The 25233-nt window shown below is 41.8% G+C and overlaps 3 protein-coding genes across 7 annotated transcripts; 1 reads left to right on the top strand and 2 right to left on the bottom strand.

The window, feature by feature from the left end:
- The first annotated feature begins 322 nt into the window (after positions 1-322).
- LOC144519832 (discoidin, CUB and LCCL domain-containing protein 1) lies at positions 323-13212 on the top strand. 5 transcript variants are annotated; one of them, XM_078253274.1, is made up of 15 exons: positions 324-502; positions 3171-3392; positions 3985-4122; positions 5240-5291; positions 5375-5447; positions 5577-5710; positions 5845-5882; positions 6204-6395; positions 7089-7201; positions 9126-9300; positions 9427-9522; positions 9725-9818; positions 10172-10209; positions 10296-10403; positions 12328-13212. In XM_078253274.1, exons 1-15 carry the CDS (start codon positions 400-402, stop codon positions 12768-12770), a joined length of 2019 nt encoding a protein of 672 aa, XP_078109400.1. In that variant the 5' UTR covers positions 324-399; the 3' UTR covers positions 12771-13212. The 5 variants fall into 5 exon arrangements, with proteins under 5 accessions (XP_078109401.1, XP_078109400.1, XP_078109399.1 ...); XM_078253273.1 differs by having other exon boundaries at positions 10293-10403; XM_078253272.1 differs by having other exon boundaries at positions 9707-9818.
- Positions 13085-17312, bottom strand: LOC144519833 (uncharacterized). The gene is made up of 3 exons (XM_078253276.1): positions 17036-17312; positions 16593-16869; positions 13085-16514 (listed from the first exon to the last, which is right to left on the bottom strand). The coding sequence occupies exons 1-3, from the start codon at positions 17060-17062 to the stop codon at positions 14992-14994; spliced, it is 1827 nt and encodes a 608-aa protein (XP_078109402.1). The 5' UTR covers positions 17063-17312; the 3' UTR covers positions 13085-14991.
- A 721-nt stretch (positions 17313-18033) lies between these two features.
- LOC144519831 (uncharacterized) lies at positions 18034-25028 on the bottom strand. Its single transcript, XM_078253270.1, has 4 exons — positions 24660-25028; positions 23352-23907; positions 21739-22700; positions 18034-20177 (listed from the first exon to the last, which is right to left on the bottom strand). Exons 2-4 carry the CDS (start codon positions 23896-23898, stop codon positions 19320-19322), a joined length of 2367 nt encoding a protein of 788 aa, XP_078109396.1. The 5' UTR covers positions 23899-23907; positions 24660-25028; the 3' UTR covers positions 18034-19319.
- Between the last annotated feature and the right edge of the window lie 205 nt (positions 25029-25233).

Raw genomic sequence — 25233 nt, 5'->3', positions numbered from 1 at the left:
TGTAGGTGTGTCAAAAAGTTACACATACAATGTAGCCTATTTCAACAGCAAAAAATAATATTTCAAAATGTTGATTTTACAAGAGACGGTATAGAGAATCTTAGGTCACCCATATTGACTTTTGAACGCAAAATGTCACCTTTTCATTTATTTATGAAATGTTAGTATTAGTATGACTGCCAACGGCTGGTCTCAGATCAGCCCGACCCTATTTGGGAATGGAATGCTTGGATTATTTGATTGGCACTCACGGAGAACCAATGAGAGGTCGAGTTTACGTCTCGTGGCCAATAGTAAATATCCAGTACCTTGTACTATACTATAACTTTTTTTACTGAGGCCAGAAGCTCGAGCCATCGGGGCTTGCACCTTACTTTTTCACACAGAGCTCTGGAAATCATGCTCGTAAAGTGTGAAAACATCCGGGATGCTGTGAAGTCTTTTATTACCGGTTTCTGGATCACTTTTAGCGTCTGTTCCGTAAGTGTTCACGGCCAGGAGGGTAAGAAAAACCTATTTTGTTAACGCTTTTGACAAGATAAAGAATGTGACGCGAGACTATTTCAAACATCTTGTTAGCTGTTGTTACTAACGTTAACGTTACTCCGTTACTACTCCTGGTCACGAATAGCTAATAACAAATGAATTGTTAGTTTATTGGAACTTAATGGTAACGTTATAGTGACATATAGTTTAAAAGCCCTGGCGTGCGACAAGTACCAATGACCAACAGGCTTTGAAACAACATTTGCAACCTATCTAAGCTAGTCATTACCATACAAACGTGCTACTATCGTTACTTCACATTTACATCAGCAGCTATTATGCTAACTGATATCACCATTACATAGGCTTGTATTGTTGCTAATGCACAAGTCCTAACGGTTTTCATATGTTCTGCTGTCAATTCTACTTTTATGGTCACTTTTATGGTGAACCATAGGCTTAGGTCAGTGGCAAAATACTGCATTTCAAATTGAAGTAGGCGCAAAGGTCGACCATGTGAGGTCATGGTAGCATTCTTTACATACTCTTCCCTAGTGCATGTTTACCTACTGATCCCAGCAGCTTACCTTTCCCACAGGTTTTTTTCTGAACAGCAGACAAGTCCGTGTGCAGTATAAATCACAGTGACCATACATACACACAGACAAATAGAAAAGCAATGTACTGCCCCGGTGAAATATAACATTCAGCTATACCACAAATCTTACCGTTGATTTTTGTCTGTCTCTTTAGCTTTTGGTTTCCTCACATCGGAAGATGATTAAGTCCAGGGTCAATTACTTATTCTGAATCACATTTTGCTTTCTGGCTTTGGTGGGGCCAGGGTATGGGGGAAACATTTTAGCCATGGTTGTGTAATGTGATTGACACACAAGAAAGGTTAAGGCAATATAGTGACAGGTAGCACAGGTGAAGATCCTGTCTGCTAGTGTGGACCTGTAAAGACCTGCCAGCAAAGCCTCAAGTGGAAAAACAATGTTGCCGGGCTGCTTTTGATTGAGTGTCTGCTATCCTGCCACCCAGGTCGACTTCTGTAATTCGCCTTCTAAATTTTCTAAACTGGTCAGAACAGGCCGAACACGTATCCTCTCTGTATGAAACTAGAAACAGACTGTAGGTGAAAGGGTTCAGTGAGCAGGGACGGATTACCGGCCAACCAGAACTTCCCCCAGCATTGCAGCCTCTGTGGCCTCCCACCGGAAGGTGACAGATCCATGCTCTGTAGCCCACGGTTACAGTATGTCGCTGTGGCATTTCCAGGGAATCCTTTGGGGACTTGAGGAGGGGCAATAACATCCAAAGGTTTATGGTATCAGGAGCTGAAGAGCTGTCGGGAAGTAGGGGAACGGCTGGTGTGATGCAGGATGTGTGTGACACAGGGTGAGTGCAAGGTTATCCTCCTGTTTCCAGCCTTATAAGGAAGACAAGGACAGGGATGATGCGTAGGCTTACATGGACCCTGGTGCCTTTTTCAAGTTTTGACCATTCTTGGAACACGTCATTACTTGACATTTTTGGGGTAGGTTTTGAGCCTGCCTGCCACCCCCACAGCACTTATCTCTGTATGACCACTGTAGGAATTGAGTCATTTATTTTCTGTGACCCACAGGGATGTAAGAGGATCTAAATATTTGTGTTTTCCGTTCCCATTAAAATGTTAGTCACGACAACTGCAGGTCAGAGGATGTAGTGATTCAACATTCAAGAAAGACAGTGTTCATAATTAAAGCAATGCATAAATAAATTAAAAAAAGACATTTTCAATTTTCTGGCCTTTTCTCTTAAGTCAAGTCAATTCTATTTATATAGCGCCAAATCATAACATAATTTGTCTAATGACAGACAGTTGTGTCATTTTACTGTTATGATCAGAAGAGTATAAACATGCCCTGGTCTGCTCTGCATGTTCAGAACAGACGTATTACTCATCTGTTCCAAAATGGTGCATTAACAAAGCACCTAATATTCTGTGTATTTAGTTTGACAATAAATGACGAAGCTGTCTGCGGTTATGTGATTTTAGCTTTATTGAAGCTTGGGGCGCTTAGCTTATAACTCTTTGCCTGGCACAGATGCTTTGGGAGTGAAACTTCTATTTATAAAATGCTTTGATAACCATCAGCTGTGTGAGAAATACATATTTCTTGTTGGTCAGTAATTAGTCGATCAACAGGTGATTAATAGGCAAAACTTTTGATAGTCGGTTAATTGTTTTTAAGTCATGCTAATAAGAATGAGAAAAAAATGCTAATAATTCACTACGTCCAGCTTGTGAAATGTGAATATTTGCTGGTTTCTTTAGTCTTCTATATTATAACATTCAACTGAACTACTTTGGGTTTTGAATTGTTGGTCGGACAAAACGAGCAACGTGCCATAGGGACATTTTAAATAACCATTGAGAAAATAAGATTAATCCATAATAAAAACATTAATGATTTAACTTAAAACACTAATAACCTTAATCTTTTGCTACTCAAAAACCGAAAATGGCTTTTTTCTGAAAAAGTGTTTGACATAAAACATGAAAACATTTTTAAAGACATTATCCTTTAGCAAGTGGTTAGCATCTAATTTTGAAATGAAACTGTCCCTAAACATGTTCTAATGTTTTTTAATGATTTTCCCATCACAGCCTCCTTATTGTACTTGTGTTATTTCAGGTAATGGCTGTGGACATACACTGCTGGGCACAGAGTCTGGCACGTTGGCCTCTCCGAACTATCCAGGCACCTACCCCAGTAACACCTGGTGTAAGTGGAGGCTTCGAGTGGCAGAGGGGCGAACGCTGCGACTGCTGTTTGGGGATTTTGACATTGAGAGCAGTCCGGGCTGCAGGAATGGTTCTCTTGTGATCACAGACAAGAGCGGGATACCCAGTCTGGGTAAGCTTGTTCACCGCTGATGGATTTTTTTTTAATGTTCCATGTCATTACTGACGTTCTCCCAGCCATGATTGTGGAATAGACACAGGGCATGCCATTCCTTTGACACATTGACAAAAGAGGCGAACCCAGTTTCGTAACAGACACATGCACGTTCTCCAACCAGGTGTATCAAGCCGTGTCTTGAGGGCATACAAATTTGACAAGACACCAAAATGAAGGCTGAGAGATTCAGGAGATAGAAATATTTTTGTTAGGCTGCCATTTGTGTTTATTATCGGATTCCTCAGAACCTGGCTCACGATTTTATGTAGTTTTCTCTGCTGGGGAAGTGTTCTTACATGCAGTCTACAGCTTTGCTCTTTACTGTACAGTTGGCGTTATGGGAAACAAACAGGAAAACACTAGTGGACTGACTTAAATCATCTTTATCTGTTGATAAATGCTGACAAAGGGACTGACACTATTTCACTATTCGAGCATGTAATATGCTGTTTGTGCGGACGTCTGTATACATTATGGTATTGGAAACTACAAAGTATTAGTGTTAATGTGCTTTTACAAATGTTGTTGTGGGTCTGCGTGTTCACAGGTCCAGTGTGTGGGAAGCTTGATGCATCACTGAACAATGTGACATTTAAAAGCAATGAAGTGACAATAACCTTCAGGTCAGGCCCACACCGCTCTGGACGAGGGTTTCTACTGTCCTATGCCACCGACCAGTATCCAGGTAAGACGTTTGTAAGTTGTTGATTGCTGTTTGTAAAGTGCTTACATGGTTAAAATAAGTATACGAAAGTTGTTTATTACCAACATCTGTGGTTACACTGCTGTTCAGTTATTACTGCGGTAGTCTTTACAAATGCCTGATTTATAGTTTGAATTGAATTGCTCAAATTTGCTCATTTACAAGTTAACACTGGTGTAATTGTAACACCAATGTCTGTGTGAATATTTGTCCTTGTGTGTTGATGTGTGTGTGCTGTGAGTCCATGAGTCACTTCTTATTGGCATTCATCCTCCATCGCTGTCTTTGCTCTGGCGTCTTTGCTCGGAAAGCAAGTGTCGGACTCCTTCGCTTAGGCTCAATAGAGTGAGGCCCTCAGGCTTCAGTCTGTCGCTTTGAGTGGCTGGATTTCTTTTTCCCTCCCCCTCCTCTTCATCAGCGTGTTAACCACTGCAAGCCCACTACCATTGTGTGTTTGTTGCAACCCAGAGGCTAGCGGTTATAAAGTCCAAGTATTTTTAACTCCTTCTACCAATACAACAGCAGATTGTAACATGTACACAGAAATGGTATGAATGGTTCTGGATCATACCGATTCAAATAGAAAATGAGACAATGGTTAAAGTTCTTCCTGTGTATCATTTAAATAACCATGTGGACTTGTTTGGTCTGAATGCTACTCTATACTTAGAGATAATTCCCTTTTGTCTGGATGAAGCAATCCGTACTGTACAGTATGTATCATAGTTTCCTGTTTTTTACTGGAGTTGTTTATGAAATCCATCAGTGTCTGGAGCTAAGCCCGTGTTCAGACATACAAGCCACTGTCTGTTAATTGTGATCACACGAGGACCATCCACTGTACTCGTGAACTGTGACAGTAACAAAGGGCTTACTCACATCAACAGCGATGAGCACTCATCCCCTAATATAGCACACGTAGAGCATGCTAGATCCTCTCACACAGAATCTGTTTGTGTGTGGTTGAGTATTATGTAAGCCTGAATTACTGGGTCCCACACCATACTATTCAAAGTCCACCAATACATATTTAGGAAAGTTTGAATTAGTCCTCAAGAGTGTTGATTTAATTACATCCCTGTCTGTTTTGCTGTTGCAGATCTCATTTCTTGTTTACAACGAGGATCTCATTCTAGCTCGCAGCTTTTGAGGTAAGTGGTTGACCTCCACATTTCCCATAATAGATTCAGTTGAAGAGTGAGTGTTTCTCATGGATTATTCTGCTGTTTCTCAGTGTGTACTGCCCTGCTGGATGTAAGAATATCACAGGGGATGTTTGGGGAAACAATGAACAGGGTTACAGAGATGTAAGTAATCCACATTTCATTTCAAGCTGTGTTAGGCTTCTTTCTTTCTTTTTTTTTTTTTACTTAAAAGCACAAGTTATGAATTACCTTCATGTCTGAAAGGGTTCCATGTGTCCCCCTCTGCTATAGACCTCAGTCCTGTGCAAGTCTGCAGTCCATGCTGGAGCTGCATCTGATAGTCTGGGAGGCCGTGTCACTGTGAACCGTGGGAGAAGTCTTACACTCTATGAATCCACCTTTGCCAATGGAATCCTTTCAAAAATGTGTGTCTGCTGTTATTGAACTCAAAATAAGAGATCACATTATATCATAGTGGCTGAGTTCAAAATGAGATTATATTTAATGTATATCTATGTATGTAGATGCACTGACCTTTTTAACCCTCCTATTTTGACAGGGGATCATTATCAGAAAAGAAGCTGCTCTTCAGCCAAGGTATGAGCAAGACATGACATTTATCACTACATGTTGTGAGCACAGCACACCCAGTGTTTTTGCATGTTTTAACCCATTTACTACAAGTAAGACCTTATGTACATTCCTGATGTCTGTTGTTCAAGACATTTCTTTGACTCCCTTCCGGACATCCATAAACTTCTGTTCCTTTCACTATGGTATAAACACTTTTTTTTTTTAAATGGCAAAAAAGGTTCTGCAGTAAAGTATACATGCTTTGTAGTAAAGTGGCTAATGTTGCTGTATATAAAAACACTCTGGGTTACATAATGAACCACTTTCCTCTGGTCCCCTAAACAGAATGCAACAACATCCTGAGTGTTTCTGGTTTAAATGCCTCATCTTTCCGGGATGAAAACAGTCAAGAGTACACAATGTTCTGGTCCTCCAGAAACATGGATTCTAGCCATGAGTTCCTACCCTGGGCAGCAGACGGTAATGATCCAAACCCATGGGTGGAGCTGGGGCTGAGTGATAGAAGCACTATCACAGGTAAACATTTTCAAGTTAGAATTTGTGTATAAAATATGCTTATTTAAAAACATTTGAATATACTCTAAGAAAGCTGTTTAAAGGGTAACTCTGATGATACTATTGTCAACAAATATGCAAAAATACCCAAACCAACAATGAATTTATGCCACTGAATAGTATTTTGTGTGTATCCAAAGTCTGATATACAGTAGGTTATTCCTCTGTGCCATTGACCTCCAATTTCTTTTTTTTTTTAAACACGTCGTGAGTCACACTGACGCACTGGTTGACCTGTTCCCTAATTAAGATGAACATGGCCACAGTAATTAATTATTAGTCAGTCACACCTACACCGTCCTGCCAAAAATACTCATTAGCACACCAGTGTATTAATTCACCACTGAAAATGGTCCGCAACAAATGCACTATTTACTGCAGTTTGTTTGAAGAAAAATTATCGAGCCTTTTCAAAAATTGAAACTGAAAAAAATGAAGATTTAGATATTCAGTTGTAACCAATGAGCTTGGGCCACAGACCGGGTAGGGAAGTCAAAAAGTATTGAGAGGTGTCCCAACACATTTGGTCTTTTTGTGGGATTTATTGTACATCAGACTTTGTGTGAAATTGTTAGCAAGAGATTGTATCTTAATGTCCACAGTGTGTTACGGTATTATGGTGAACTAAAAAAATGTTGCACTCTGTTTTTTCAGGAATAATAACAACGGTATCAAACGAGTACTACATAGAATCCTACAGTCTTTTTTTCAGCAAGGACAGAAAAGCTTGGAAGCTATACAAAGGTGCTCTCAGCAAAGAAAAAAAGGTACGCATTGTACCATGCTCACTGATGTTCACTTGGTGGTACTCTCTTGTGGCAACTGAGTCTAAACTACGGCTGTGCAATTAATCAAATTTGTAATTGTGATTACGATTTTGGCTCCAAAAGATCACAAAAACAGAGTAATCGAGAAAAACAATCATTTTGCACATTGCGTTTTACAAGTAAACTCTTATTTTGTCTTGTGTTCTGAATGAGAAGAAAAGGTTCAAACGGGAAAAGTATTAAAGTGCTCATATTATGCTTTTTGGCTTTTCCCCTTTCCTTATGTTGTATATCTTTTTGTGCATGTTATAGGTTTACAAAGTGAAAAAGCCCAAAGTCCACCCCAAAGTGACTTACCATCTCCAACAGAAAACACTGTTCACAAACTGCTCCAAACAGCTCTATTGTAGTCCAGCCTTTACTTCCGTGACGAACGTGTATCACTTTGTAACACATGTTATAATGCTCGCCTAGCTGCTAACATGACACGCCCTCATACTCTGCTCCTGACTGACTAGTAGTCAGTGTTGGGAAGGATACTTTCAAAACGTATTCCGTTACAGAGTACAGAATACATGCCCAAAAATGTAATTTGTAACGTATTCCGTTACGTTACTCAATCTAAGTAACGTAGTAACGTATTCTGAATACTTGGATTACTTCCACATTGAATTGCATTTTATAAGTAGGAATGCGGCCATCACATACAGCTTACTAAACAGGCCTATTCTGGTGTGTTCTTCTGTTCCAACTGGCTGAATGTGTACCTAAACAAGCAGATAGATTTTTGTATTTGTAGTCCCGAACTGCATACTACAAAAATGTATTAAATTTTAGCTAACGTTAGCTAACATGTCAAACGGAGCTAGTCAGTCTTTCAACGGCTCTGGGGCTAGTAAATCAGCACGTAGGAGAATGTAAAGTTGCATGTCAACTATAAAATAGCAAGGTGACCAGTAAAACTACAGCAGACGACTACCCTTGGCTAAAAATAACTCAACTTAAGCTTCTTCAGGTTGGAGGTGGAGTAATTTGGACGCTGAAAGGAAGTTGGTTGCTGGCAAGCAGAAGTTGCACTGCAGTGCACAGTTATATTTCGTTCTTACTTCTCTTTCTTTAATGTGAAATGCTGTTTGAATTTCCAAGATAGAAACACATTCCTGCCCTGGCTCTGTTGTGCCGGTTCCGGCTCCATCTCTACCTCTATCAGTGATCACCAAATAGCTAATTTTTTTGTTTTCATATTGGGGCTTCTGGGAAATGCATGGAGTTGCGAGAGTGAATAAACCCGTGAAACAGAAGTATCGTCATGTAATCCATTGATTTCAACAATGTAACTGTATTCTAAATACCAACTATTTAAATTGTAACTGTAACGGAATACAGTTACTCATAATTTGTATTCTGAATACGTAACACCGGTACATGTATTCCGTTACTCCCCAACACTGCTAGTAGTCCTTACCTAGCTACTGCGCATGTGTGACTCCCAACAAAGATGGAACAGAAGTGAGATACCTCACTCTGTAGCTAAAACAGAGAGCTCAACACACAGGGTGAAAAGAGGAGCTGCAGCAATCTGCAGTACAACAAAAATATGGTGTTACTGAAAATTAAACCAGATAAATCTATTCTGATATAACCTCTAAATACAATTATGAACCTGAAAATGAGCATAATATGAGCACTTTAAGGGAAATTTCACAGTTCAAGGTGTTTTCACTGTTGATTTGTTTAACTGTTTTTTTCAAATTCAATAATTGCAACATCTTTCCAAAAGTCAATGAGTACTCGTGTTAAATAATCGTGATTTCAATATTGTCCAAAATAATCGGGATTAGGATTTTTTTTCCATAATCGAGCAGACCTAGTCTATACTAGGCGTCCTGGTGTCCATCTGTAACTTGGTTGTCATGGTTCCCAGGTGTTTCAGGCCTATACGGATGGCCACCTCAGGGTTCTCAACAGCTTTTTCCCTCCAGTGGTGGCTCGGTTTGTCCGGCTACAGCCACTCAGCTGGCATGGCCGAGCTTTAGCTCAGGTGCAAATCCTTGGCTGTCCTGTTGCCAAGGTAACACCAAGGTCCCGCTCAGCCGCTGGTGGGTGATCTCACTACTACTCCTACTTATCAAGAATCAACGTATCTCTGTTTACGTGATCTGTCTAGCAGTGTGTTCGTGTCTGTACTCCTGATATTATGATGCCCTGTCCTACTGGTCCAACAGAATCTCCATCCATCAGTGTTAACATGGATACACCACGGCCCAGCCCCACTCCTCCTTCCCCCACAGAGGGCCCAGTGTTAGTGGAGACGAGACTGAGTGTGTACTTGCATAGCTTTCATTGTCATTTCATGTGTGTACAATGGGAATTAATGCCAGTCTATTTTAGGAAGAATACATGTCAGATCTGTACAAACATTGTTATATATTCACACTTAACGGTATGTACATTGCAGTAAACTGCATTCCTGCCTCACCCTTATACAACTGTTTACGTACTCAGACACTTATGTTCCTGTAGGCTCCAGTCAGCCAGTAATAGTGGCAGTGGGAGTGGTCCTGGGGCTGATAACGTGCGGCAGTTGTTTGTTGGCTGGAGTCTGGTGGAAGAGAAGGTACTGTATTTTAATACTGTTGATATTTTCAGAAGTTATTTATTTTCAAGTACAGTTTGCACACACTCTGATTTGAATGGAGTACTGTCATTTTTTTTTTTTTTCACTGTACATTTGTTTTTATTTTATTCATGCCCAAGTACTTTTGGTGACTGGCAAAGATACTGAGGTTGATGATTATTTTTATTATTGGTTCATCAGTATTTTTTCAATTAATCGTCATTTTAAAAATAGTTGTGCCTGAAAAATGACTAAAACAACTAATCAGTTATTTAGATTTTTTTCTGTTGACTGATTAATTGACTAATCTAGTATGTACATCATTCTTTGCGTTCATCTCCTTCTCCATGTAGGAAAAAAGATTCACAAATGAAGTACTCCTTAACCACAAGTAAGTTGAGTGTTCTTTAAACATTTTCCACTATTGTTCAATCTTCTGTTAAAAAGCCTCTGACTGAGTGTTTGTGTGTCAAGCAGGTAGTCAAAGTTTCCAGGCAAAGAGTCTCTCCTGCCCACAATCAGAGCTTATCTCTTACCCTCTGGAGCGAAATGTCCATGATGCTCTACCTAGCCCTCCTCTTAATGGTGAGAATTCATAGAAACATGGAGTTTACTTTTTCAACAGAAAACACTGCTGTGCCTCAGTATTACCACTGTTATTATCAGCGTCTGCCTTTTTGCTAGTCCTTTCATTGCCCATTCAGAGTTTACTGGTGATCTCAAGTCGTGAGCTCTGCCTTCCCTCCTCCATCTTTCCTGCTCTAACAGTCTCTGGCTTCAGTGGTCAGTTTGAGGAGCTCACGCCAGGCCTGACAGGCAAACAGCTCTCTCCATGGGCTGTCCATTCTTTCCCCTGGCTCAGCCCATCGCCCAGACGCAGTATAAACATTCCTTTCTTTGGTCCACGGAGCCTCTCTGAAAGAGACCCTTTAATTGGAGCTCGATAAAGAGAGCTCAGCCCCCCCACAACCACCACTTCCCCTCTTTGCCTTCCCCACCCTCTCCCCCAGCGAGGGGGCCCTTCCCTGAGTGGTCCAGTGATAAACAGGACAGAGGGGTCAAAGCTAAGACAATCATAGCCCTCACTAAAGCCTGTCTAATTAAAATAGCTCTGGCTCGGAGGCTCCCTGTGTAAGGTCTAGGCCTCCCACACCACAGCCTCGTCTGCTTGGGGAGAGTAGGGTCTGGTCGGATCCGAGGGCAGCGCTGTCAGCCCCCGTCCCTGTGATTAAAGGAGACATTGTTGATGGCCAAGCATCTAACGCAAGGACTCAACATTGGCCTAATATGAGACTGCTATTAAGTAGAACAGAAGCATTTCTCAGAAACTGAAGATGCAAATAAGCAATTGATCCTAAAAGAGTGTTTCCCATTAGTGAAAGGATGCTGATATGGGGTACAGTTGATTCTTTTATATCCATTTAATAACATTTTGTTCACCACAGTATAGAGGAGTATTAGTGGGGATGCACCAATATTTTTTTAAAGCTCATAAAATGCCTGATGTTTCCTTCCCATATTGGCTGATCCTAACCCTATCTTATGCATTTGTAAGAGTCTTAAAGATATAGAACTCAAACAGGATAATCTTTTCTGGCATGCCTGTTTGAAATGTGCATTATAGGTTAATTCTTGACCTTAGAAAGGTCTATACTGTGGAAAAACTTTCAAGGCCAAGGTTCACTTACTTAGCTATTCCGAGGCTTGGGAATAGCTAAATAAGTGAACCTGGAGTTTAGAATAGAAAATAATTTTTAAAAGGTACTTTAAGGTAAGCAAATGGTTTTGAAGATTATACTTAAATCCTGGTTAATTTGATTAATTTTCATGGTTATATGAAACTTTTATTTACAGGGGAAACACACTAAGAATAAGGTATTTTCGCAGGAGTGCCTTGTCTACAATAAGTGTTGACAAGTTGTACTTGCGTGATAAAACACTTGATTGCAACCAAGAGTTAAAAATATCGACCACAACAAGATACAGTAAATGATAACAAGGACAAAGATATCAGTGAAAATTCATTCAGCTGATTCAGTTATTGAGGCAAACATTTGTTTTCTTGGAGACAGTTATATGGCTGCAGCTAGTAGCTTAGCGTAGCACAAAGACTGGAAATAAGGGGAAACCGCTAGCATGGCTGTGGTCAACGGTAACAAAATCCAAACCTACCAGCACCTGCAACGCTCTCCAATTAACACATTATTTCTTATTTGTTCAATCCTAAGAACCGGAATAATAAAAGTGACTATTCACCACCCGGGTTATGTACCAGACTATTTCTTGCTTGGGACAAGTAACTTCCTGGAGTCTCCGGTGGTTGTCTAGCAACTGCTCAGAGCTGACGGTGCCTACAGAAATGACAGTACCACTGGCTATGCTGAAACTGATAAGGTTTTTGATTGGCATAGGTATCAGTGGAAATCCCAATGTTTGTTGCATCTCCGATGAATAGAAATACAATCGCATACTGGTTTTTCTTTTTTTTTCGATGTATTTGTCCTTTCAGACTATGCAGAGCCTGCTGTTGCAACTATTGGACAGAAGGTTGGGTCAACATTCAGACCCTCCTCAGATGAGGGCTACACCACCCCCTTCGCCTTCAACCATTATGACACTCCTGGCAACCTGCCAGAGTACGCCGAGCCTCTTCCCCCAGAGCCCGAGTATGCCACTCCATTCAGTGAGCAGCCCTCCGAGTCCAACCTACCGACTTTGACAGGGATCGGTCACAGCAATACACATGGACCCCCTGTACCAGCACCTACCGCTGGTACCAGGACCACATCCAGCCACACTCAGTATGACTGTCCCTCACACAGGATGCTTTCCAATGGCTACTGCACTCCTGCACTACATGTCAATGGCCCCCGGCCGGTCAGTGTGGTCTATGCTGAGCCCAAGTCATCTGACTCTTTACTACAGAAGCACACATATGGGGAGCCTTTGTGAACACAGCAAGCTCAGACACAGAGAAAGAAAAATAAACTCCTGAGCTAAAATGTGTGTTGGGACCAGAGGACCACTTGTTGGGGGCAGGGGGTGGGGGGGGTCTCAAGTGGACACGAAGCTGGAAACTGAACTTCTAGTGAATGATGCACCCAAAGTTGAGAAGTCACTTTGGATCACGGCGCATATATGAGGGTATACACAACTCATTGTGCACAATAATCCGAGAGCCATATGGACACACATTTTTCCTTCCAGGAAGTATGTAGTTGTACAGCGGAAGTATCCTGTGATGCACAGAGTGAATACAGGTTCAGTCGTGTCTCAGATGAAATGTTTAATCACAAGCTGCACTTTCAAAAAACACATACAGCAATGTATGCTTCATTGTATTTAACAGATTAATGCAAAAAAAAAAAAGGAAAAAAAAGTGGATTGAATGTTACTTGTCCTCACAAAACATTGTATTCACAATGTATAATTTCAACATGTTTTGTTTAAAAAAACATTTAAGAAGCACTATACAGTAAATGGTATACTGTAACTAAGTGGTCGAGATTGTTGCTATAACTATGTGTAACCACTAGGTGGCTCTCTTGAGCTTTAAACAGTATTGGATTGTGTGATTATTTGTCTGCTGGTTCTCACTCCTCAGATAATTGTCAACCATACATAGTAAAAGGATTTTAAATAAATGCTTGGAGTGTAATATAACACAGAAAGGCACAACAGGCGAGGTGGTGTCGTGATTAGGATGGAGGACTTTCATCTACACTGACGAAAGCCCCGGTCATTGAACATACCGCAATGCATGTCCTCAAACAAGACGCAAAACCTTAACATTAAAACTATTCCAGTACGTGGCCTTGTTATTTGTTAGGCTTTAGCTACTGTACAACAACTTAAATCTACCTAACTCTGTATTCCATACTTTTACTTAATTGTCTATGCCTTGGAAAGTCCAATGGATTTTTTATTGTTGTATGGAAAATACAAGTTAAAATTAAAACACTAAAGAACTTAACATAAACTAATATGACTGCTGTTTTTCACACTTAGAGGAAAAGAAGATAGAAAATTGTACTTTTTCCTATTACAAGGCATTTATATAATAAGGGTCAGGTGACAGTGGTAGTTCTCCATTATGTCTAAAAATGTTACCAAAAGACCCTCGAAAATGTCATTTAATTTCTAGAAATGCTTTCACAAGCTTTGTGGTGTCACATTTAGCGATGAATTTGCTCACTGCTGAATAAGGCACAATAAAACAACTGCATTAAGAAACCATACTTTAGGAGTTTGCCTGGTGTGTGATTGCAGCAACAAGGTGTTAAAGATTATTTTAAAACAGACTTTGAAGCCTGTAGCAGTGATGAACCTGCACAAACAGGCAGGGTACCTCATTAATAGAAAAAACGTCAATAAATCCTAAGTATGAACTTCTATCAAATCATAAATCTAAAAAAAACGTTTCTGAAAGCTGGCATGATTGAGCTTCTGAATATAATACACACAGAATCTCTCCTTATAATTATGTTATTGTAATTTAAGTCTATATAATAGCTCGAAAAGTTGAGTGCTATATCAAATCGAAAAGACCAATACCTAACTACAGAATATATTACATTATTTCAACACTGGTTTTTAAAGTGCTCATATTATGCTTTTTGGCTTTTCCCCTTTCCTTTATTGTGTTATATATCGTTTGTGCACGTTATAGGTTTACAAAGTGAAAAAGCCCGAAGTCCACCCCAAAGGGACTTACCATCTCCAACAGAAAACACTGTTCACAAACTGCTCCAAACAGCTCTATTGTAGTCCAGCCTTTACTTCCGTGACGAACGTGCATCACTTTGTAACACATGTTATAATGCTCGCCTAGCTGCTAGCATGACACGCCCTCATGCTCTGCTTCTGACTGGCTAGTAGTCCTTACCTAGGTACTGCGCATGTGCGACTCCCAACAAAGATGGAACAGAAGTGAGATACCTCACTCTGTAGCTAAAACAGAGAGCTCAACACACAGGGTGAAAAGAGGAGCTGCAGCAATCTGCAGTACAACAAATAGTACAAACATGTTTTTTGAAAATTAAACCATGTAAACCTATTCTGATATAACCTCTAAATACAATTATGAAGCTAAAAATAAGCATAATATGAGCACTTTTACTACGGTGTTTTGATGTTTATGTTCAGCCTGTTGTAATGTACCAACAACATGAATTCACTCTGCACTATCGCGGACCCCCTTGTTTGTCCCTGACTCTTTCCTCTGCCCCTCCTCCTCCTCTCTTCCCTCATAGGAGTAGTGCATCAGAGTCTGATGTTTGTTCCGGGACGGGGCATCCTTAAAACGCAGGCCACAGTCTTCGCATGCATACAGAAGTCCCTCTCTGTTGCTGCTTGGGTTTGCGCCCTCTGACTGAGATTTGTGATGAGCAGCGATCGACACGGAACCCTCTCTGGAATTTGGAGCTGTGTGCAAATTACTCTCTGGACTGTTAGGTGTATTTAGCCCAACGCTGGCTGGAGGATAAGTCCTGGGACGCCCAGGTGGATAACCACGGCCTGCTGGTCCCCGATATGCATCCCCAGCTCCACCTTCTCCAGCGTGATCAGGGGCAATCCCGTGGACTGTGCGGTAGTGGAAGCGGATCCCGGAGCGGTTGGAAAAGCCTTTCTCACAGAAGCTGCAGATGAAGGGTCTCTCCCCTGTGTGGATGCGCATATGGATCTTAAGAGCTCCTGACTGGGTGAAACATTTGCCACACTGGCTACAGCAGTAGGGCTTCTCTCCTGTGTGGGTCCTCTGATGGGCCCGGACCCCTGCCAGGTGGGGAAACCCCCTGCCGCAAAATGCACAGGAATATGGCCTTTCACCTGTGTGAATCCGCCTGTGGATCTTCAGAGCCCCCGACTGGCTAAAACTCTTCCCGCAGTCAGAGCATGAGTAGGGCCTGGCACCGGTGTGCACATTGAGGTGGATGCGGAGATTGCTGTGCGAGTTAAAGGCCCTACCGCACTCTGTGCAGAGGAAGCCGGATGGTTTGTGAGCGTGCTCAGAGCGCTGGTGCTGCAGCAACTGGGACGGTCTGGAAAAAGAGGCAGAGCAGTGCATACAGGGATGGAGCGACAGCATGGTCGTAGCTGCCCTACTGCTTTCCTCTTGTTGCTGAGGGGGTGTTTGTCTGTGCTGATGGTGGCAGACCTGGGTACAGGTAGGAAAGGAGCGCTGGCAAGGAAGGCAGGGAAAAGGCCCAGAGAGCTGTGGCGCATGAGAGTGGGCAAGCTGAGGGCAGGGTAAACAAGAAGTTATGGGACAGTGGTGGTGATGAAAATGATGGGCGTGAGAAAATGGGGAGTCTGTGCCTTCCTGGTGGCTCAGTATCTGGGTTTGTAGGCTGCGATGGCAACACAAGCAGGGAAACATGGAGAGGTGGGACAAAGAACCTGAGGATGCTCTGGAAGCGGGAGTCCGGTCTGGTTTCTGAGTCCCTCTGTTTGCATCCTCCCTCTGCGGTCGGCTGGACGCCCTGCTCTCTAGCTCAGATGTGGTGCTGCTTGGTTCAGTGGTGTCCGGTAAGCACATGCTGAGACTCATTGGAGCGGCACTGCTAAGGTCTTTGGGGTGGCATACTGTATCCGAGCGTGGGGGCGAGGACAAAGATTGTCTGGGTTTTAAAGTCTCAAAGGAAGTTGGAGAAGTGGAGTAAGGGCAGCCAGGGCAGGTGCAGGCACCATGCACATCTAGACATAAAATAAATATGAATTACAATGAAATTAACGCAATAAAATGACTGAAACATCCTTATTTTGAGCTCTTACCGTCTCTCCTGTCTCTGGCCTCTCCCTTCCTCTGTGATGCCCCAGGCTGGACCCGTCGGCCTGCCTCTGCCTCAGGCTTGTCCCGGGCAGGTCGAGGTTCAAGTGAAGCACCTTTGAACCGCAGAGCCTCACCGCCAACACCAGCAGCCATAGCTACTGGTGGTGGTGGCATACCCCATGCTGCGTTCAGCACATCTGGCTGATCCTTTAAGGCGTTTCCAGATGTGAGAAGGTCACCAATGAACTGATGCATCTCCATCCAGGAGCACTGAGCACGCTGCAGGAAGTACAGGGCATAGTTACAGGGTCTGAATACATTTGGTGTATGAATAACCAAAAGTCCAGGTTACTTGATTATTCGTTGACAATGAGTTAAACGCTTCATTACTTTAGCTAAGAACATTGGTTCCTCTTGAAAAACAACAACGGGGTCGCCTACTTACATTGTCGCCACACTTCTCTTTGTCCATGAATTTAAACAAACGCTGCTGTTGTCGCCAGATCGACGGCTTAAGCTTTAAACGAACGACTTCAGTATCTGGACTCTGCGGTTCATAAACAATGAAAGCAGCAACAAATGCACGTTCTTTATTACTGTATTATATATCTACTGTAGCCTACTCCCGTTAAAACCATAGACTGTGTATATAGAAGGTTAAAACCAACTCGTCACAGAACATTGTATTTCCGGGTTCTTTAATCATGTGACGCGTTGGATTTTTCTTTTCTACACTTTAAAAACATAATGTTCACTTGAGAAATATACGAGACGAGATATCAAACAAATACTAAAAGAAGTAAACTAGGCTACACTTATTTAAATAATGGACACCAGACAATTCTATATCTGTTGATAAACAATAATACAAAATACATAAGTATTACAGACAGATAAGATAAAAAAAATAAAAAAAAAGGTATAATGAAACTGTTTAGATGATGGATATACGGTGCCGCGTTTAAATATTTACTTTCTTTGAGCCGAGAAAAGCGATTTTAAAACGTGTGACGTCACCACACTGTAAAGTCTTTGGGCCGAGCGGAAGAAACACTACTGCGCATATTCAGTGGGCCGCGTAACTGAATAGGCACCATTTTGGGATCCGGTATCCAGTTATTATTATACATCCTGGGTTTAGAGCCAGAGAACTATTTATGAAAATTGTATTTTGCAAATAATTACATTTAGCCTGCAAAGTAAAATTGTTTATTTTTAGATTTGAAAAATATATGGCATCTCAACAGCATATTATGGTCTCACAGAAATTGCTAAAATTGACAAAGAAATGGATTATTGTTAGTGACCGTTTTCAGTAAAATACTTACCTGACTCTTTGGATGTATAGCTGTGTTATATTTTTCCTGTTTAAGGAAAGACACACAAGGCAATCTTTTGTAATAAGAATATAACAATATGAACAAAATATTAACTGATCTTGCATCAAGGGCAACTGTTTATTTGCCTTTACAAAAACATCAAAAGATACCTGCAGACTGTAAAGATTCCGCAAATGTAAATCCCAAGGTGACATAATTTCATATTATTGATCAGTACCATTTACATTCTTGTCTTTACATAAAAATACACATCATTTCAAGTTTTCAGCTGAATACTAAGAAATCCAGTGTTTTATTCAATTTAATAAAAAACTTAAAAGGAACACACCAACTTATTGGGACTTTAGCTTAGTCACCGTAACCCCCAGAGTTAGCCTAGCACGGATCCTGAAGGTAATTGGTTCCAACTAGCCTACTGCTCCGAATAAGTGACAAAATAACGCCAACATGTTCCTATTTACATGTTGTGATTTGTATAGTCACAGTGTGTACAAATAACAAGGTCACATTAGACACAGACATCTTCTAACCGTATATAAACTGGGAACTATATTCTCAGAAAGGCGAAGCACTGCTACTTCTGCTACTTGGGCGGAGTGATATGCTTGCACCTGAGAAGCACCGGACAGAGAGTAGAAATGCTTTGCTTTTCTAAGACTATAGTTCCCAGTTTATATACGGTTAGAAGATGGCTGTGTGTCATGTGACCTTGTTATTTGTACACGCTGTGACTATACAAATCACAACATGTAAATAGGAACATGTTGGCGTTATTTTGTCACTTATTCGGAGCAGTAGGCTAGATGGAACCAATTACCTTCAGGATCCGTGCTAGGCTAAGCTACCGGTGGAGCCGTTGGAAAGAGCTACAACACGCACGGAGATGAGAAGGGTATGTATGGACTTATCTAAATCTGGGGGTTACGGTGAATAAGCTAAAGTCCCAATAAGTTGGCGTGTTCCTTTAAGGCTTCAAATTCCCTACACAATAACAAGTACATGAAGGTAGAAATCAGGAACATGTTTTAATGCTGTAGGAAATCCTGGACAATATTGCATAGGCTTGAAGACTGTTACAGTGCCCTTTTCCTTCACCCAAAATGTAAATAAAAGAAATGCTATAATAAGCAAGAGCAAGCAATGAGCTTGGAATGTTCTGTTTAAACTACAAAAGAAACTAAAATCCTACATATTATTACTGATTAACAGAATATATACATTGAATAGTATATCGTTCTGGCTTTAGAAACACCTCCATGTTTGCGTGGCTACAGGTACAGCAGTAGGTGTGTCCTTTACAGGATTTAGACACTCTTTGTTAGGGTAATGTGACCACTAATGGAATTTTATTCTCTTTATTTATTTTGCCCTCACTAAAAAATGTTACGTTTATTTCTCTGCAGGGCGTGAAACATCAACTTCCATCTTAATTTCTTTCTCTGTCAGCTGGAGAGGTCTGGATGACCACGGATCTGAATCAGGACCAGGAGACTGACGCTCTTTCTTAATGTCTATTATAAGCCCAGAGGATGTTGTATTGGAACTGGAGAGATTCATGGGATCCATTTTAAACTGCTTCGCTTCAGTATATGCATCGGCCTCTCCTGGATTTGTTTGAACTATCGCTTTACTATAGCCGTTTTTAAATTCTTGTCTTTCAGTGCCATTAGCCTCTCCTGAGATTTCTAATTCTCCTGGCTCACTTTTAATAGGAAGAAGAGGAATGTTCCTCAGAGCAGACCTAGATGAGTGACACTTCTTAGACAAATCCAGAGGTGCTTCCCACTCTGGGTCCTGTTTGATCCCAGTTACCAAATTCAGGGGACCATTTAGTGGCGCTCCAAGAGCGGCATTCACTCCCAGGTGTTCATTTGAAACAGGTGGGAGAGCCTCTTGAAGTTGGCCCTGCATAGCTGGAACTAGTAGTGTCGGGGAGCTCGCAGATGGGAGTGTCAGGTCGTTGGTTTGAGTTGCACAGACAGGAAGAAACACGACAAGATTAACACCGGGAGGCGGCTGTTTGTCCAGGGTTAGCTTCCATAATCCATCTGATGTACCAGAGCCAGCAGACACACCTTCTGTCACATGTCCTGAACTATGAGAATCCTTCACAGGTGCAGGAGGGTTCTTTAAAACCACAGCAGGCTTAGCGGATGGGTTTGTTGGACTCCATGAGTCTGGTTTTGCCTCAACCTTTTTTGCCTCCGATGAGGAGCTCCTGGAAGCCTGGTGTTTCTTAGGAGCACTCTAAAATGACAAACAACAAAAACAGCTCAGTCACTCAATGAATTATACAAAACACAAGTGTGCCATGCCAGTACAATCAAGCTGGAGAGACCTAAAACTTGCTTGAGGTAGGTGTCAATCACAGTTAAACTTCCAACATCACGACAGGAACTGGCTTGTTGTCTCTTTGTTATCAGTGGTTGAAAGCTATAGTGCGCAACTATTTTATATTAATGAACATCCGTTACATTCAAGCCATTGCCAAATGAGATACAAAGCTAATGAAGCCTATCAGCTCCACACAACTCTCACTGTATTTCTCAGTATGGCTATGTTTACAAAATGGTGTAGCCGGCGACATTCGCGAGCAGAAGCTGGAGTGATGCGTTTTACGCCACAGCTGAGAAAGGACTACAGCAGCGTTCAGCTTTGGAGACGAAGAGGACATAAAAACGACAAGATCATCACCTCTTCTGGAGAGTCCATCATATTTTTTTTAATCATCAGTGTCCTCTTTGATTTGACGGGTTAAATGCTACTAGCAACTGCGTGGAGGACGGGTGGGGGTGTCGTGCGATCACCGAAGGCTTGCGTCATGTGGATGACGACAGTGTTGTTGTCGTTACTTAGAAGTCCTCATGGGGGCTTCAGAAGCTACGCACTATAGCTTTAAGGAAGCTCCAACATCCAAAATGTAAGCGTCGGAGGCCAAATAACATTCTATTAACAGCGGTTGTGCCAGAAAATAAAAAGCCAGGAGACAAATGGTAAGCCAACACTGATGGTGTGAATTTAGTCTTTTTTTTTTGTAGAAAAATGTTACCTTGCACGGCAGATGGATTCCCTCGCAATATCACCAGATCGCGCAAGAATCTCGGGATCACATCTCGCACAAAACTCCATCTCCTCAGACTCCAACCTAATGCGTTTGTGTCTGAACTACCAGCCTAACGCACCAATCAGCGTCCGGTGAGGAGCTACCGGTAGCTACGGCCGTGTTCGTGTCCGGACTGTTAGTTCAAAATATTGTTGGTGGACGTGATAGACAGATGATTCATCCAATCACCTGCCAGGTATTTTTGAAAGTGCCTGCCCATTCCAAACAGCTTTAAAATTACGGCAACTTAAAAAGGTTGTGTAACAAACCACGTGGCGCATCAGGTTAATAAAAATGTTGCTTGCACCTTCAATACTAGATGAAAATAATTAAACGCTGATAACAAAGCTGACAACATGCACAGTTAAGGATGGTCAAACTCAAGCAATTGTTATATCTCTGCAATTTCATTTTCATATAAATTTGAATAATTCAAATCAGATTTTTGTCATGTTTAACTGAAACCAACGGCTGCATGGAAGGTTCACTTCAAAATGTACACAGTGACAGCGGCGGTATATCAACTTTTTAAGTTATATCAATAGGTTTTCAAACGAGATATAGGATATGTTAATTCTGTTTATATCGATCTAGTTTAATGTTGCCTTACATAACCTATTTTTATTTCACAATCTGAAATTTGTATTTAATGGACAGACAAAAAATATTATTCCTTTTAACGACCATAACGCCTCCCACACTCACCGCAGGCTGAGGTGTTTGTCCACAGGTCTTAAGGTGGCTGTCATAGTTCTGCTGGTGGGGAAATCCCAGTCCGCAGCTCTGACAAAGGCAGGGCGACTTTCCGGCATGCCCGCCCATGTGGGACATTAACAGCAAGGCCGACCGGAAACCCTTTCCACATTCAGCACATTTCAGCACCCTCTGGTGAGCCCCGGCATGTTTCTTCAGCTCTTCAGAAGTGTCAAATCTCTGTCCACACTCCAAACATCTGATCTCATCCCCTTTAGGCTCCTGATTGCCCCAGCAGCCTGTGTCCTTTTTGTGCTGCTGGAAGTCCTCCTGACTGAGAAACTCCCTCAGACACGCCACACAGTGAATGCGATCGGGTTCACACTTGTGTCGACGGTACAGCCTTGCCAGGCGGAAGTGGCAGCGGCATCGTATACAGGTGTAAGGCAACAAACCAAGATGGGAGAAGCTGTGTTTCAGGAGGGCATTCTTCTTAGTAAAGGTCTTTGTACAGTCTGTGCATTTAAGAATGTGATGGCACGTCTTCCTCCGGTGGTGTGCAAGAGCTTTTGGAGAGGAGAAATTGCGGCCACATACCTTGCATACGACATCCAGCCTACATCTGTGTAACTGCACATGGTGTTCACACTCCTTCAGGGAAGTAAAAACACGTTTGCACAGGTCACACTCGTAAAACTCTTTCTCAAGGTGAGTTATTGAAAGGTGGCGTTTCAACTCTTCCTTTGACGCAAAGACCATCAGACATACGCGGCACAGGGGACGATCCACTTTGGTCTGGGCGTGTGTGCGCAGGTGGACACGGTAGCTGTAGATCTGGCAGAAACGCTTTCCACATTCAGCACAGCAGTACGGGCGTGCTCCAGTGTGCAGATTCATGTGGTCCTGGAGTTTGAATTTGGAGGGCAGCTGGAGATCACAGACACTGCAGCGGTGGTCGCCTGAATGACTCGACTCTGCGGAAAAGAAGGAAATCAAAACTGTGCCAACGGATACAAGTTAGATTGAAGATGTCGATTAGAAGTAATTAGACTGACATAAGTGTTTATTTGGTACCACTTTATATCAGTTTTAAAATGATAAGGCTGGCTACCAAAACCAACAATGTGTAAGTCTGTCAATTTTCCTGCTATGCTAGTCTGTTTTACTCAGCCCCAACTAAGGCCATCCATTCCTGCTGCATAATAAATCTTTAAAAAACAGGTCACAAATATAGACTTCTATTTTTTAACAGCTGGGCACTGTCGTTTTTATAAAACGTTACTTAAAAATCAGTGCATTTGTTGGGGTCTATTTTCAGCAGTGGATTAATACACATTTGGTGCTCTAGTGCGTATTTCCGACAGCAAGACAGTGTGTGTCTAAGTAAACTACAATGTCCAGATCCATTGTAAGGAAGGACCATGTCACCCGGTGCAACAGCGTGGTTTCTTTGAGTGTTTTTAGTAGTTTCTAAACAAAAATTAAGGTCCATGGCAAATGAGAAAACTATTTAAAGCATATTGGATATTAAATTGTGGCAATTCAGCTAAAACGTTTGTGTTTTAGACAGACTGTAAACAATACACTATTATGTGCGTATAAGAGTCAAAATGAATACGTCATACCATTGTTTAGTCCCTGCTCATCATCATAATCATCCTCTTCCTCATCCACCTCTTCTTCCTCATACATCTCTGAAACCTCACTGTCATCGGAGTCATCCCCCATACCCTGCTGCATCTCTGTCGAACCCTCTTGTGCAGCGTCTCTGTCATCAACATCTTTCTTTACATTGTCATCCTGTTCAGTTATTGGCTGTGGAAGGTCTGGATCAGTCACCATGGGCTCTGACATCTCAAGAGCCGCTGTGCCTTCGACAGCGTGTTCATCTTGTAGACTTCGTGGAGGATTTTGGAGTGTAGAAGTCTCTGACAGAGGTGAGGTCTGTTTTGCTGCACCTGCTTCTTTACCATCAACCGACTGCTGGCCTCTGACCAGTCGTCTCTGAACACGTGTGGTTGAAAGTGAAGTGGGAGAGGGACTGGGTACAAATGAGCCATCAGGTGATGTGGAGCGACAGGGCGTCTCTCTAACCGAGGTCTCGCGCGGCTGTAGGATGTCCGAATACCCCAGCTCTGTTAGCTGGATATCGATGGTGTATTCGATGGACATGGCTGCTGGCTGAGGAGTCCCAAAGGGTAATCAAACACAGAGAGAACAGGCAGGTGTTAAATGACCATTAACATACTGAGGTATGGATTCAAGTTTAAGACAAACAGAGCTGCCAGTATTACATTGTCCCATAAGAACAAACACTATCAGTATGCACCGTCGATTCTCATGGTTAACTGTAGAGAACAGGCTGGTTTTCAATACAACTACATTTTTCAGAAACACTGTCTTTTTTTTCTCAACCCGTTTTCTTATGTAACCAAATTGTTAGGTGTGATCAAGTTCATTCTCATTTGACTAGGTCAGCTGATGATGGCCACATGATGTTATCACGCCCAAAATCAAATGCTTTAAAGAGAACAGTTATCGTGTCATTAATCATTGGAATAATTGCCCACTGAATATACGTAAAATGAATAGCAAAGTCTCTTTCAAGTACCATCTGAGAATGCACTATTTCAAATTGTGAGTAGGGAATAGACATATTTACTGTATGAATGTAATAATGAACGTGATACTGTAATACCTTCTTCTGAATAATTTCTGATGATGTTTATAATGATGTCTACAATGTTTTACTGCTTTTAGATTATCATTGTTAAATGATTATTTTTCTTCCCCTTTTTCTTTTTGTTGGACCCCAGGAAGATTAGCTCGTCCCACTCTGGTGACAGCTAATGGAGATCCTTTTAACAATAAACGCACAATGTTATGTTTATTAATACATTAAAAACAGGTAATGTTGTCACATTTCGCCTTACCTGTCGAGCGACTACATCTGTAGTGGTTCCTCTAGGTCTGCGTTTTCTTCTTTCTTTTATTTTCTATCGAGCTTGCAAAACAACTTTTCCATGGAGATACATTTACGACGCACCTTTACACGGTTGTGCACCTCGCTCACCTGGTAGGAGGAACTGATGATGGAACAGCGTGGCTTCAGAACAATTAGCTAGCTAGACAACTAGCTTTACCCGCTGGGTCTTGCTGGGTGTTCAGCCAAAAGCAAATGAGAAAGCGAAATTTGAACGAAAAAAAGACAATTAGCCGATTTGCTAGCTACCAACCCAACTCACACAACCGATCGTATAAAGGGGAGTTGAAAATGAGAAAAACAAATGAAGCACAAGGAGAGGAAACTCGTGTGGGCGCGCGAGCACGCCTTGTGTTCTGGAGCGGCATTACCATGGGTATTACGGTACTACATGACGTAACAGCTAGGGCGAGTTCACCCCTAACTAACACATTTACACAAGTACTGTATTTAAGTGCATATTACTTGGGCACTTCAGTTTTACGCTATTTTATACTTCTACTCCACTACAATTCACTAGCAAT

Source organism: Sander vitreus, chromosome 6 (genome assembly GCF_031162955.1).
Source record: "Sander vitreus isolate 19-12246 chromosome 6, sanVit1, whole genome shotgun sequence".
In the NCBI taxonomy this organism is placed as follows: Eukaryota; Metazoa; Chordata; class Actinopteri; order Perciformes; family Percidae; genus Sander; species Sander vitreus.
The sequence above is the reverse complement of the archived record's forward strand: the minus strand, read 5'-3'. Positions and strand labels throughout refer to the sequence as shown.